The 14,871-nt window shown below is 39.1% G+C and overlaps 1 protein-coding gene across 2 annotated transcripts in view; it reads left to right on the top strand.

Moving 5' to 3' along the window:
* Nucleotides 1-779: 779 nt before the first annotated feature.
* Nucleotides 780-14,871, top strand: part of RAD18 (RAD18 E3 ubiquitin protein ligase) — a 109,526-nt gene continuing 95,434 nt past the window's right edge. For both annotated transcript variants that reach the window (XM_090282958.1, XM_090282957.1), the window contains exons 1-2: nucleotides 780-849; nucleotides 5,504-5,585. In XM_090282958.1, coding sequence (XP_090139084.1) covers nucleotides 799-849; nucleotides 5,504-5,585 — 133 coding nt within the window. In that variant the 5' untranslated portion in view covers nucleotides 780-798. The remainder of the gene's footprint in view (nucleotides 850-5,503; nucleotides 5,586-14,871) is intronic.

Genomic DNA, 14,871 nt, shown 5'->3' with positions numbered 1-14,871 from the left:
ATAAAGCTACATATGTATTAACATCCAGAGGTCTTAAGATATACGAATATGATTAAGTAAACAAACAGAAAAATTCAAGTTGACAGAGCTATGCGTTTACTGTAATATAAAAACTTATCTCTATATCTGCGTAGGAAATATCTGGAAAGCTAACACAAAGTTAAGGTGGTTAAGAAAAGGAAGAACTTTAAATTAAAATTTTAATTTGATAAAAGAAAGGGCACTCATTTAGAGTCCAGAGGCCCTGTTTGTATAATCTGGGCAATGATACTATGTGATTGAAGAAAACGCTATTTAATTTTTTGAACGGAAAATTCCTTTTGCGTAAACTAACAGTGGTAATGCCTACCTCCCAGTATTGTAATGGGATTAAATGAAAGAATAGATTTGAAAACCCCTGCCCAGAGCAGGGACCAAAGATTATAGCAATCAGGGAGGGGACTCAAAGAACAACGCGTTAGCCTAGACCTTGAAAGATTTGGTAAGGTATGAATTTGGTTTGATTACTGGCTGTCTTTTCCAAAAATTCAATATGCACTAATTTATTAAGAATCTGATACAAATGGTTAAAAGCCCCAGATCCGGGGCATTTAACCATTTGTCTTCTATGACAAAAGGCGAAGATGTCTGGCGCGTGCGCAGTAATAGCATCTTTGTCCCTGGTACTACAATTCCCGGCAGGCTCCGCGCACACCGCAGGCACGTCGCGTACTGCTGTCGTAACGCAGTAGCGCGGGGAATTTCGAGTGGCGGTGGAGAGCGGGAGACCAGTGGGCAGTGGAGCTCTCGGAAGTAGCCATGGCTTCCTTAGTCGATCCTCGGTGGCCTCCGGGCCTGGAAGTCTTGAAGGTGAGTGCTTCGGTGAAGGTTGGGGGTGCCCGGGTGTCAGCGAGAAACCAGACCCGCCTTAAGAGGGCCAGGCGCGAGCAGCCAGCTTGGGCCAGGTCACACGGCTCCGCTCTGCCACTTACCACCCGCGTGGCTCTGGGCCGCAGTTTCCTGGGGCCTCGGTCCCTTACGGTAAGCTGAGGTTGATGGTCTTATTGAGCCGGCTCTTTTGCAGTTTTGCCACAACAGTAACAGTGACCTCGAGAATAAAAGTTACTCGTAAACAGTGAAAACGACAGGGACAACTAAGTCTTTCTGAGAGTTTACTACGTGCTAAGCATTATGTAAACTCTTGCAGTCATTAGTTGAGAATTTCCCGAAGTGCCACTGGACATGATTTTGGGTAGATCTTGCATCAAAAAAGCATTTATTTAATCATCTAGCGAAACAGCTGGTCTTTTTTACATTCTCTTTTATTTGTTCTAATTAACCTCAGTAAGCCTAGTGCTAGTTTGCTCTAACTCCTAACAGTTGTGCATGTGTCTCTTTTAAACGAAGAGATCAGGACTCAGGCTCAGCACTAGCCAGCCTTTAATTTAATTCAGTTACTTCGCTTAGATAACATTGATTCTGAGGCTACTTGGTTTTTGGCAAGGCGTTTCAGTTTCCACTTAACAGTAGTGGTGAGCCCAGTATTCCAGCTATATTTGGTCAAGAGCAGATACATTTTGCTGTACTAAGAATCAGTTGCTTGGTTTTTCTCCTTGGCATTGTGATCATTTTAGTTTTGTGGGCAAGATCACTTTCTCATTTTCTTTCTCAGTTTTGTAAACTTGTAGATTATGGTACCTGTCCCACTGACTTCTGAGGCTGACTCTGAGGATTAAGTGAAGGGATTTGTGGGAGGTTAAAGTAAGTGTGAGACCTTAGTCCTGTCATCATCAGTGTCATCTCCAGTTCTTGGTGACTTGAGCTATAGCCCCATGGTGAAAGCTGACGTTGTATAACATCTGGGAAAGCTGTGGTTTTGAAATTGTGGTGGCCTTGGCACCAGGATGCAGTGGAGAAGAGCATATATTTGAGTTCTGATGATCCCAGATTAAATTTGATCGCTGCCTCTCATTTAACTGTGTGACTTTGAGTTAGCTACTAAAACTCTGAGTCTGAATTTCCTCAACTATAAACTGGAAGCAAAGATAAACAGTTTATAGGGTTGGTTTAGTGAGTTGATGTGTGTGGATAGGGATCCTGTGTGACTTACTGTCCTTAACATCATGTGTGGCACATGGTGGGTGCTCAGAAATTATTTGCCAGTTGATTGAAGGTATCTGGAAAGTAAGCATTCAATTGATATATTTTATTATTAGCACTTAACACATGTTAACTTTTCTACCTCTTTTTATTTGTTGCGAAGATTGAATTGGATAAAGGAAGTGAAAGCTCTGTAATTTGTAAAGCTACCTGTTTGTAGGTCTAAGCATATTTTATATATTTTTACAACTTCCACAGTGTTCTTTAGAGGCAAATTCCGTGTTTTCTGTGGCTTTGATATCTCACCACAGCACTAAATTGAGGGTTCAGCACCAGAGAGTATTCAGTGACAGAGTTCACTGAGCCTGTATTAGAATCATGAAATCTTAAGGTTGGGAAGCTAGGCCCACTACAGTATTTTAATCCCTTTTATAATGTATTCTGTGAACTTACCTCCTCCAACTTGCTTATCTGACAACTTGCTTAAATTCCTCCAGGAACAAATATTTAGCTGCTCACAGAAGTAGCTCTGGTTGAAGTTCTTTCTTATATTGAATAGAAATCTGACTCCATATCCATGGTTCTAATCTAGGACCCTTGAAAGACTTTGGTATCTGGATTATTTATAAAATTTTTATCTGAAAAATATTTTTTTTTGCTTGTATGCTTTTCTGAGAAGAGAGTCCATAGTTTTAATTCATTTTTCAAAGGGATCTGTGACCCAAAAAAACCTAAGAACTTTTGTTTTGATTATTATCCCTTCCACTTTCTCTAAGTTAAAGAAATCCTGGACCATCCACTTGACCACTCTATTTGGGTTGAGGCACATGTGGCATACATTACTGTCTTGAAATGAAATGGCATGACTGGAAATCCATACAAGAGTATTATAGGCCATCTGATGTGGTGTCACCTTGCACAGATCTCTCCCAGCAGATGAGTCCTCCACCAGAAGAGGATGGTTATATTGAAGAAGGTTCATGACACTAGATAGCAGGACTCTGGCTTCCAGCTCTGCCTCTGCTCTTAATTGATTTTCAACACAATCCTCTTGCCTTTTGTGATGGTGGTAGCGTACTGTGCAAAATAATGGAAGAGCCCTGACCAGGGTGGCTCAGTTTGTTGGGCATTGTTCCACGAAGCAAAAGGTCACTGGTTTGATTCCTGGTCAGGACACGTGCCTGGATTGCGGGTTCAGTTCCCAGTGGCAACCGATTGATGTTTCTTTCTCACATTGATGCTTCTCTCCTTCTCTTTCTCCCTCCAAAAATAAATAAATAAAATCTTTAAAAGAAAAGGATTTTGGTATTTTAATGTTTATTTCCCTGGTTTAACCATAACAAAATTTTTTGGCTTTGACAGGTTATGAATGTATGTGTATATAGTAGGAAAAAATTAAAATTTAGGGTAAGAGAAAGGAGTAAGTGAAAGTTGCCCATTATCCTATCATCCAGAGATAACCATTGTTTGATATTTTCTCTCATTTTCTTTCAGTTTACCATATGTGTGCTCATGCACTCACATATCCACAATGCTTATATGCATTTAAAATTTGGGATCACTTTGGAGACAATTTCTTGGGTTTAACCCAACCACTTTTAAGCTCAGTAGTCTTAGTTTATAAAACTGGGATACAGATGCCATAGACTTCATAAGATTGTTATGGAGATTAAACTGTATAGTTCTATTATGTATTATTGTAGATTTGTTCTCTGTGTTTTTTTTGTTTTTTGTTTTTGACAGTTTTCATTAAAACAAGAACATTTTCCCATGGCATTTTTTAAAAGTATTTTTTAAAATGGCTACATAATATTTCATCATATGGACTATTAAATGACATTCATTTTTTGTTGTTTCTTTTTTAAAATTTAGGAAATATGCTCACATGGTTAAAAAATAAATGAAATGAAAAACAAAAGTCTGCCTCCCAACTTTTTCCCTCTTCTATCCAGTTTCCTAACCCCTGTGACCATTATTTATTACTTTCTTGTGTATCTTTTCAGAATATCTTTATACCTATACACAAGATAAAAATATAATACATCCTTATTCTCCCCTCTCTTTTAAGCAAAAGGTAGCATACCACATGTGAAGGGTTAACTCTGAAGACTTCTGCCTGAAGGCTTGCAAGGCCGCCCAGGTGTCCTGTGACTCACAGCCCAGAGGTCTGCAAGACGGATCTTGTTTATGGCAACTGAAGTCCTAAGACCCTGGGAAGCAAAGAAGTCGGGGAGAGCCGTGTCTCCTTTTTCATAGTGATAACGTCTTATGTGAAATATACTCCTTAAATTTATAGCCTTGTTTAGTAGCCATAATAGAAACAACAGATGTGTTTTGAAAATTTCTTGTTTGATGTATATACTTTTATGTTTGCTCCTACATCCTTGAGAAAGTGTATACTAATTGCATGAAAATCCTTTGACCATATTATCAGTAACTTCATTTACCTAATAAAAGGGGGGGGGGCTGGGCTGCTAATTTTTCGATGACAGTCTGAGCGAGCTTCAGTCCTCAGTCCATTTTTGGCCAAATCATTCTGCTTGCCGAGATTATCTCAGCGTCTCCGTTCACAGAGTACAGCAACAACATGTACTGTCTTTTTTTCACTTATCTTGGCAATCTTTCCATATCAATGCATAAGAGAGCTTCTTTTTTGTATTCTCTTAAATATCTTCCCAATAGTCTATGGAAAGGAATAACATTATATTTTAAATGATTCAAAAGATTTGGAGTCACAAGAATAGATCCTTTCCTGTCTGGTTGCATTCCCGGTTGGTACACATCCATCTCATTTTCCAGGTTGTCCTCTTCCTTTCCCCGCTGTCACTGGCTCCAGTCTTTGCAGGGCTGCCTCATCTGGCTCCACTGTGGAACCAAGCCTTTAGTGAGGGAGGCGGGAAGTTTAGTCCTGGCTGGACTCATGCCCCAAATGTGTGGCTGCTCTGGATGCGTTTCCTCATTTGTGAAGTAAGGGTTTTAACCAGATAATTTCTAATGTTTGGCTTTAATATTCTCTGATTTAGTTTTTAACCTGTGTGCTGACTGGCTACTGGTACCTTTCACGCAGCAGTGACTGTAGGCCAGGGGATAGGATCTGAAGAGGAGACCGCTTGGAGTAAGAGCTGGAAACACTTAGGAATAGAGTAGTCCTTCTCTGAAGGGGTAACAGTACTGCATAGGAATCTGTAGTGTCAGCTTTACCTGTATAAAGTGTCTGGGTAACCTGAGATTTGAAAGTGTAAGAGTCATTGGCGGGAGGATTTTCTCTATTTGTTCAGATCCCCTGCAGTTTATGTGGAGTTTGCTTTTGGGTTGTATATTTGACAAAAGTATGACTAAATTATTTTTTTTAGGGGATGGAGAAACAGTTCTGTGTCAATCTTGGTATCTGTCTGATACATATATATGTGTGTTTACATTTTAGACAGTGGATGATTTGCTGCGGTGTGGAATTTGCTTCGAATATTTCAACATTGCAATGATGATTCCTCAATGTTCACATAACTGTAAGTATCTACTATTTTTGTGTTAGTAAAAATGTGGTTTTTTATTTGAGGTAGTAGCAATTGAACACCAAAGATAAATACATGTTTATTTCTACTTTTATCTCCATCTTGAAGTTTTCAGATCTTTTCCACCTTTTCTTCTTGAATATTGACTTTTTTACACAGCCTTTTATATTTTCTACCACCTCCCTTTTGCATATTTTTGTCTTTTATAATATTTATGGCAATAAAGATTTTAATGACAATATATGATTTTTTTATTTGCTAAGCACTTTTGAGATGTTAAATTTCAGAATTTTTGTTTTTAGCAGGATAACAGATAGGTGGTTCAACTAACTAGTAGTTTGTGTGGAGTTTCAAAGGATAAAAATCCCAATGGGGGAGTTATACCACTGAAGAGTCTTACAATTTTATCACTGAACTTGCTGTGTGATGCTGGATGGACTCTTACAGTGGAATCTTCTAGTACTTCTCTTCCTGAGTCTAGTATATATTTTATACTTGAGGCATTTAACATATGGGGGTAAGCCTGTCATAGTTCAGGAGCTGGCTATCCAGTTTATGGATTATAAGTTCATGATCTTTTCTTTTTTTTCTTTTCTGTCTTCCCCTCCCCTCTCCTCCCCTCACTTCTTTCTTTTTTCCTTCCTTCCTTCCTTCCTTCCTTCCTTCCTTCCTTCCTTCCTTCCTTCCTTCTTTCCTTCCTTTCTTGGAAAGGGAGGGAGAAAGAGAGGGAGAAAAACATTAATGTGAGAGAGAAACATCCATTGGTTGCCTCTCGTGAGGGTACCGACTGGGGAGCAAACTCGCAACCTAGGCATGTGCCCTGACTGGGAACTGAACTGGTGACCTTTCACTTTGCAGGATGAGCCACACTGGTCAGGGCTCTGTCCTCTATTTTTAAGTTGATTTGTCTTGGATAGTTAAAAAAAAAAATGAGTTTGACTTAAAAAATGGTTTTAGTGGATGGAAAGCTTTGGTGGAAAAGTTTCTGTAGGGAAGACAGACGAAGATGGTGGTGGTACCAACACGGGCATTAGAGATATACTTGGGCTTGACTCTTAACTCGCCCTTACTAGGTTGATGAGTGTGCAAATGCCCAACATTTCTTCAAAGGTAAAAATCTGGTGAGCATTTTTACCTTAGAAAATGGTTGTGAGACTAAATGTGCAGAGCGCATCTGATGCATTGTTGGCCTTTAATAAATGTTAGTGTCCTTTCTAGGCCAGATTCACATTAATAACCAAGATAAGTTTTAGGGATTGTTTCTAAATATGTGCTAACAGCATCTTTATTTAGCTATGACTTACACAAAATAAAATATGTCCATTGTAAGTTCACAGTGAAGTATACAGGTGTTAGTGAGTTTTGACAAATGCACATACCATGTAACTGTTACAGTGAAGGTATGAACATTTCATCACCTGATTGAGTTCTCCCGTCTCATCAGTATGGCTGCAGGCAGTCATGTGTGGGTCTGTTTCTGGGCTCTTTTTTTGTCCCATTGATTTCTGTGTCTATTTTTGTGCCAGTACCACCTTGTCTTAAATTTCTGTAGTTTTTACTAAGTCTTGAAGTTAGGCATTGTAATTACTCCAGCTTTGTTTTTATCAAAACTATTTGGGTTCTTTCAGGATCTTTGCACTTTACATTCATTTCCATATGAATTTTAAAATCAGATTGCAAATTTCTATAAAAAAGCTTACTGAGATGTGCATTGGGATTGCACTGAATCTAGAACTCAGTCTGGGGAGAATTGACATCTTAATAGTGTTGAGTCTTCAGTAAAGGAACATGATATTTTCTTCCATTCTTTAGCTTTACTTTAATTTCCTCTCCACAGTGTTGTTTAGTTTTCAGTGCACAGGCCTTGCATATGGAAATACAGTTTTTTTATATTAACCTTTTATCTTGTGATCTTGGTAGATTCACTTTTTTTAATCCTCATTTGCTGACAATTTTTTTATTGCTTTTAGAGAGGAAGAGAGAGAGGAAGGGAGAGAGAGAAACATTGATAAGAGAAAGAAGCATCTATTGGTTGCCTCCCATTTGCTCCTGGACCCCAGGATCATACCTATCAGAACTGGGGATAGAACCTGTAACCTTTTGGTTACGGGACGATGCTCCAGCCAACTGAGCCACATCAGCCAGAGCACTAAATTCATTTTTAATTGTACAATCTTTTTTGTTGATTCCTTAGGAATTTTTACATACACATTTATGTCATCTGTGAATAAAAACAGTTTTATTTTTTCCGTTATAATCTGTGTACCTAATATTTCTTGTTACACAGGCCAGTTCCTTTAGTACAGTGTTAAATAGAAGTGGTGTGGGTGAACATTCCTTACTCCCAGTTTTATAGGGAAAGCATTCAGTATTTTAAGTATGTTAGCTATAAGTTTTATCTTGTCCTTAGTACATTTTCATAAATTTGTCAAGTTTGTTTTCTGCACCTATGGAGATGCTCATATGCTTTACTTCCTTTAATTTATAATATGATTAATTACATTGATTGACTATTATAAAAATCTTTTTCTAAGTATATATTTTGATTATGTTGTTACAACAGTCCCACTATTTTTTGCCCTTTGCTCCCCTCCACCCAGCACCTTCATTCCCTAAAGCAATCCCACCCCCCTTAGTTCATGTCCATGGGTCATGCATATAAGTTCTTTGGCTTCACCCTTTCCTCTATTATTCTTAACTTCCCCCTGTCTATTTTGTACCAATCGATTATGCTTCTTAATCCCTGCACCATTTCCCCATTTCTCCCCCTTCCCCCTCACAGCTGATAACCCTCCAAATGATCCCCGTACCTATGTTCGTATTCTGGTTTGCTTAGTTGGATTTGTTTTTATTTTTTAGATTCAGTTGTTGATAGTTGTGAGTTTGTTGTCATTTTAATGTTCAAAGTTTTGATCTTCTTTTTCTTAAGTAAGTCCCTTTGACATTTTGTACAGTAATGGCTTGGTGATGATGAACTCCTTTAGCTTTACCTTGTCTGGGAAGCACTTCATCTGCCCTTCCATTCTAAGTGATAGTTCTGCTGGATAGAGTAATCTTGGTTGAAGGTCCTTGCTTTTCATCACCTTGAATACTTCTTGCCAGTCCCTTCTTGCCTGCACATTTCTTTTGACAAATCAGCTGAAAGTCTTATAGGCACCACTTTGTAGGTAACTATCTGCTTTGCTCTTGCTGCTTTTAAGATTCTCTCTTTATCTTTCACCTTTGGCATTTTAATGATGATGTGTCTTGGTGTGGTCCTCTTTGGGTCTAGCTTGTTTGGGACTCTTTATGCTTCATGGACTTGTATGTCAGTCTCCTCCACCAAATTTGGGACGTTTTCCTTTATCAATTTTTCACATAAACTTTCAATTTCTTGCTCTTCCTCTTCTCCTTGTGGCACCCCTATGATTCAGATGTTGGCACTTTTAAAGTTGTCCCAGAGGTTCCTAAGCCTCTCCTCATTTTTTTCAATTCTTGTTTCCTCATTCTGTAGTGGTTGACTTTTTTCCCTTCCTTATGTTCCAAATCATTGATTTGAACCACGGTTTCCTTTTCTTAACCATTGGTTTTGTGTGGGTTTTCCTTCATTTCATTTAGCATAGCCTTCACTTCAACGCTTATTCATTTGCCGTACTTAAGCATGTCTGTCAAGCCTGTGAGCATCTTTATTACCAGTGTTTTGAACTCTGCATCTGTTAGGTTGGCTATCTCCTCGTCAGTTAGTTCTCCCATTGGAACCTTGATCTGTTTCCCGTTTTGGGCCATACTTATCTGTCTCCTCATCTTGGCAGGCTCCTGTGTTTGTCTGCCTCTGTGTCTTAGGTAGAGCTGTCGCTCCTGTTATGTTATAAGGGGCGGAGATTTAGGTATTCTTCAGTACAGGGAGACCCGGTTCACCATGTTGTGGCACTGTGTGTGGGGGAGGGGTCTGAGGGAACAATGCCGCTTACTCAGCACTCGCCCCCTTTCCAGGCACATCTCCCACTTCCATATGGGACTGGTTCCTCTAGTTGTTGCCCTGGCTGTCATTCCCAGAATGGGTGGGTTTGTGGATGTTCTAGGACCATGGGGGCCCTTTAAACAAGTGGGTTCTGCTGAGAGACCATCAGTTTCTTCTTCCTCCCCAACCCCCACTGGTTTTCACAGTCAGAAGCAATGAGGTGCTGGAACTGTGAGCCTTGTGGTCTGGTCTGGTGCTGGGAGAGCCCTCCAGTCGTCCCTCCCTACTTTTTAAAACATGTGACTGCACTTCCCGCTGGCCTCCACTGCCACCACTGCTGCCACCACCACACCACATCCTCTCTGCCCTGGCCCCGCCCCTCCTACCTGTCTGGATGAGTATTTCTTTATATCTTTGTTTGCTGGACTTTATGCAGTTTGATTTTCTTAAACTTCTGGTTGTCTCTAGTTTTGAGGTAGTTGTATTCCTTCCTAGTTGTGGAGGGAGATCCAGCGTGTCTGTCTATGCCTCCATCTTGGCCAGAAGTCCTGATTAACTTTTGAATGTTAAAACAACTTTGAATTCCTTTTAAGAAATTTATCCATTTAATCTAATGTGTTGCGTTTATTGGCATTGAGTATTAATACTCTTCCCAATTATTCTTTTTATGTCTGGCGGATTGGTAGTGATGTCCCCTTTTATTCCCTATGCTAGAAATGTGTATTTTCTTTTTTCCTTGGTTAATTTAGTTAGAGGTTTGTCGGTTTTATTGCTCTTTTTAAAGAACCAGTTTTTGGTTCATTGTTTTCTATATTTTGTCTTTTTTCTATTTCACTGATTTATACTTTATTATCTCCTTCCTTTTAGTTACTTGAATTTAATTTACTCTTACATTTCTAGCTTAAGGTGGAAGTTTAGATCATTGATGTTAGATCTTTTGTAATGTAAGCACTTAAAGTTGTAAATTTCCCTCTGAGCCCTGCTTTAGCTGCATTCCACATGTTTTGATATGTTTTCATTTTTATTCAGTTTAAAATATATTCTAAATATATAGATTTAAATTCTAAATACGTAGTTTTTTCTTTGATCCATGAGTTACTTAGAAGTCTGTTCCAAATATTTGGGAGTTTTCTTGGTAACTTCTTATCCTCTTATGTCTTCTGCATCTCTGTGGTCTGTTTTATCAGTTCTGAGAGAGTAGTGTTGAAATCTCCAACTATAATTGTGGATTTATTATTTCACTTCTGTCACTTTTCTTTATGTATTTTGAAGTGCTTTTATTAGGTACATACATGTTTATGATTGTTTTGTCTACTTGATGTATTTACTGTTTTATTATCATGAAATGGCTCTCATAACATTCTTTGTTCTGAATTCTACTTTTTTCTGATATTAATGTAGCCACACCCACTTCTTCAAGATTAGTGTTTCTGTGGTTTATCTTCTTCCATCTTCTAACTCGTGTGTGTCTTTATATTGAAATTGAGCTTTTTATAGACAACATGTATTTGAGTTTTGCCCTGTAATGCAGCTTGACAATATCTGTTTTACTTAGAATATTTAGACCTATACTGTAGCTGCTAGCCACATGCAGTTATTTACATTTTAATTACAATTAATTAAAGTTAAATAAAATTAAAACTGCTTTCTCTGTTGCCACCTCACACAGATTTTACAGACTGCTTTCATCTAAGGAAAGACCTTCACCAATCAGCCCAGCTAGAAAATCTGGAGCTGTCTTAAACCTTTTCTGTGGCCCTGGCTGGTGTGGCTTAGTTGGTTGGGGCATTGTCCTATGCACTGAGGTGTTATGGTTTCGATTCCTGATTGGAGAGTGTGCCTGGTTTGAGGGTTCAATCCCCAGTCGTGGCATGTGTACTTCTCTCTCACATCGATATTTCTCTCTGTAAAAAACAGTTAAGGAGTGTCCTCAGGTGAGGATAAAAAAAAAAAAGAAACAAAATAAAGGAACCTTTCTATGGTTGTGTCTTGCAAGTGTAAATTACCAAGAGACATTTTGCTACTTTCTCTTTTCATTAGTTTGTAATCTCTTGCATATTCTGGTATCAGTGGTACTGCAGGACCTCTGGAACTGTAGACTCCTCACCTCTTTTTTGTTCCTGGTGCCCCCAGGCATTTAGAGTATGCTAGGTCCCAGCAGCACTTCAAGTCGGGCAAGACAGAAGCCAGCCCCTCAGGCAGGCCCTTGGAAAGGTGAAATAGTGGATGCATGAGTCCCTCTTCTCTTTCCTCACAAAGGAGGAGATGCAGAGCTGTATTGGCCTCTGTCTGATGTACTGTGGGTTTTCTGGAGCAGCAGCAAACTGCCTAGCTCTTTATTGTTCTCAGCAGTCTGTAGGCACCTATAGCGTGTTAGGTCTCATCAGCACTCTGAGCTGGGGAGAGAGAAACCAGTCTCTCTGGCAGCCCTCCTAAAGCTGGAACATTAGATGCATGGCGTTTCCCAGAGAGAAGACGAGAGATTAGTTTCTCCTGCTTGCTCTATGCCGAGCTGGGTGGAGGGTAATGGTGAATGAGCATGTACCAGTCCAAACCATCATCTTTGTTCTTGGTGACTCCCAATTTGGGGCCTTTTCCTATCAGTGTTTAGATTCAGTCATGATGGAAACTAGTCCCTTGGGCCGCCCCCTGAGAAGTCTGAATGTTTCATCCTTCTCTTTCCTTCCCCAGGGAGAAGCTGGGAGTTGGGAATTTCTTTCAGATCATGTGCTGAGCCAGGCAGAGGAGCTCTAGCAAGTGAATGCTACAGATTTCCTGCCGGTTTCTGAGCGGGTTGGTTTTGCACTTCCTTGGGGTGCAGGAGCATCATTACTGCTAAATGCACTTATCACAAAGTGAATTGTTTCATGTATTGTTGAGTTGGTATCTCTATGGGGAAAAGAGGGGCTGCCTTCCTACTCTACCATCTTGCTGACATCACCCTCTATGGCTAATTTACTCTCATACTAAAGTATGACAATCTGGGGTGTCTGCTGAATGTCCGAACTGGCTGGTAGAAAGCTTGAGAACTCGTAGCCCTGTGTAACCTCTTCAGTTATTGTTCATACCCAGGAAGTTGTTTTTTGTCTGGCCTCTTGGATTTTTACCCTGTATATGTGCAAATTTTCATTTAATCATACAATTGAGTGGATCAGTATTCATATTTCTGATGGTCTTTCTATACATGTAGCCTCCTTCTTTCTGGTACTCAGCCTTACAAATTTCAGCTACCTGGATTGCCTTGAACTCTGATCTTTGTTTCTTCAACTAGCAAGACTGATGCACTATTTGGCTATCTTCCCCGCACTGTGGTCAAGAAATTGCCTCTAGGCAGCAGGCTTGGACTGTGGTAGAGCTGTCATTTCTGCCATTGTCCAAAGTCTGAAAATAGTTGTTTCCTTTGTTTTTCCAGTGTTTTAGTTGTTTCTGAAAGGAGAGTGATTCTAGACACTGTTACTTTCTCATGAACAGAGGTGGAAGTCCCTTCTATAGGTGTTAATTATGTTATATAAGGCAAGAAAGACCTGACTTTTAATGAATTGAATGAACTACTTAGCTGAATAATTGGGTTTTACTTCCATTCTTTTTCTTTTTGTCACTTAGAGTTGTCACTGATGTCATTCTTTAAGAGGAAATTGGTGGAGGGTACTTTCAAAAATTATAATTTATTTTATGAGCATTTATTTTTCATACTGTACCTCTCATGATTTGGTTGGCCTTTTCTGCTAAACTCCACTTGTTACAAGTTCCCTCAGGACTAAAAGTTGCTGTGGGTCTGTAGTATTGTTTTAATGACACAAAAGCCCCCGTACTTAGTAGGAGCCAGATCCAGTTATCATGTTCTGCTCTCAACCTGGATTGACTAGAACTGGTGACTCAGAATCGTAGCCACTCACTGCTGCTCCTTAAACATTCAGAATTTATCATTTTAAACCATTTTATTTCTCTCTTTTGTTTTTTGGATGTAGGTAATGAACACTGCATTTGCAGTTGTGCTGTTAAGATTTGAGTGGGGTGCATTGACAGAGTTCAGGTCAATTAAATTGGTCCAAATTATTAGAGAGTACATTTTGGGGGAGTGGGAATGGACTTCCTCCAATCCATAAAACACCATAAGTGAGAATTATTCTCATTAATATACTGATATGCTCAAGTGCCAGTTTTCTTTGCACTTGCACAGTTTTTCTGACTTAATAATGGAAGCCATGATCAAAATTTGTACTAAATGAAATCATTGGCTTGTAGATACTGTTAAATTACCACTATTTTACGGAGGAACCAACAGTCATTTTTCTTTTGTGGATTTTGACTCACAGAATTAATTGAGGCTTGTGTTGAAATAAAAAGCACCTTAATTTCAGTTTCTAAAGTGAGATATGAAATGTTCATTTAATGGCCTTTGCTAAATTAAGAGGCAATATACTGTTCTTATAGGCACATAATGTGTTTTTCTTCTTTTATTTTTTTAGAAGGCAGCAATGTGAAACTAGACAGGGGTGAGAGATAGCTATCCACCCAGAAGGATTATAGAATTATGCAGGACTGGGCTTAGGAAGCACTGGAGTACTGGTTGTTAGCTGACAGGATGTTTTTCTCTTACCAGCTTCACTGGGCACTTAACACGTGAGCTGGAGGCAGAGGCAACCTTCTCAGCTTTCCAGGACCTCCTGTTCCTTTCAATTTGGGAATTGGATTTTCTGCTTTAGTTGGATACTTCAGAATTTTTTTTTGAAATGGTTCATTTTCTCATAAAATCCTTAAGATCACATACACACACAAAAGGTTGGTTTTGAGTTTTAGAAATTTGCTTTTGATTGTTAGCATGCTAGGCTCTTTTGATACATGAAAGCCAGCAGGTGGCTGTATCCTGAGTTTAGAAATGCCTCCTCCCCCCAAGGCTTGGATGTTTCTGTGAGGCTACGTTTTATGTCATTGTTTTATTCTACCCTCCCCTCTTCCCACATTCCTCATAGTTGAGCTCTTGTGTGGAAAAACAAACTTCATAGGCAATTTAAATGAAACCACCTAGGAATACTGGGTCCAAAGCTCTTCAACTGCTCTAAATTGAATGGAACAACATTGTTGCTCATTAGAGAATAAATTAGGTTGGTCTACAGTTCACCATTACAGTTTTGGTAGTCAATTAGTAGACTGAAATTAAGCCAAGAGCTTGATTTACTTTGGACTAATGTCTGGTCTCCATATTTTAAAATAAAACACAGATAAGATTATGCGGGGGAAAAAGCAGTAGCCTCATTATATATAATCTGGTACCTATGATCATATTAATTAAATATTATTTATATAACTATAATAAATATATTTTATAAATATTTAAAA

This window comes from Furipterus horrens, unplaced genomic scaffold, assembly GCF_987537825.1.
Source record: "Furipterus horrens unplaced genomic scaffold, mFurHor1.1.pri manual_scaffold_7, whole genome shotgun sequence".
Lineage (NCBI taxonomy): Eukaryota > Metazoa > Chordata > Mammalia > Chiroptera > Furipteridae > Furipterus > Furipterus horrens.
The sequence above is the reverse complement of the archived record's forward strand: the minus strand, read 5'-3'. Positions and strand labels throughout refer to the sequence as shown.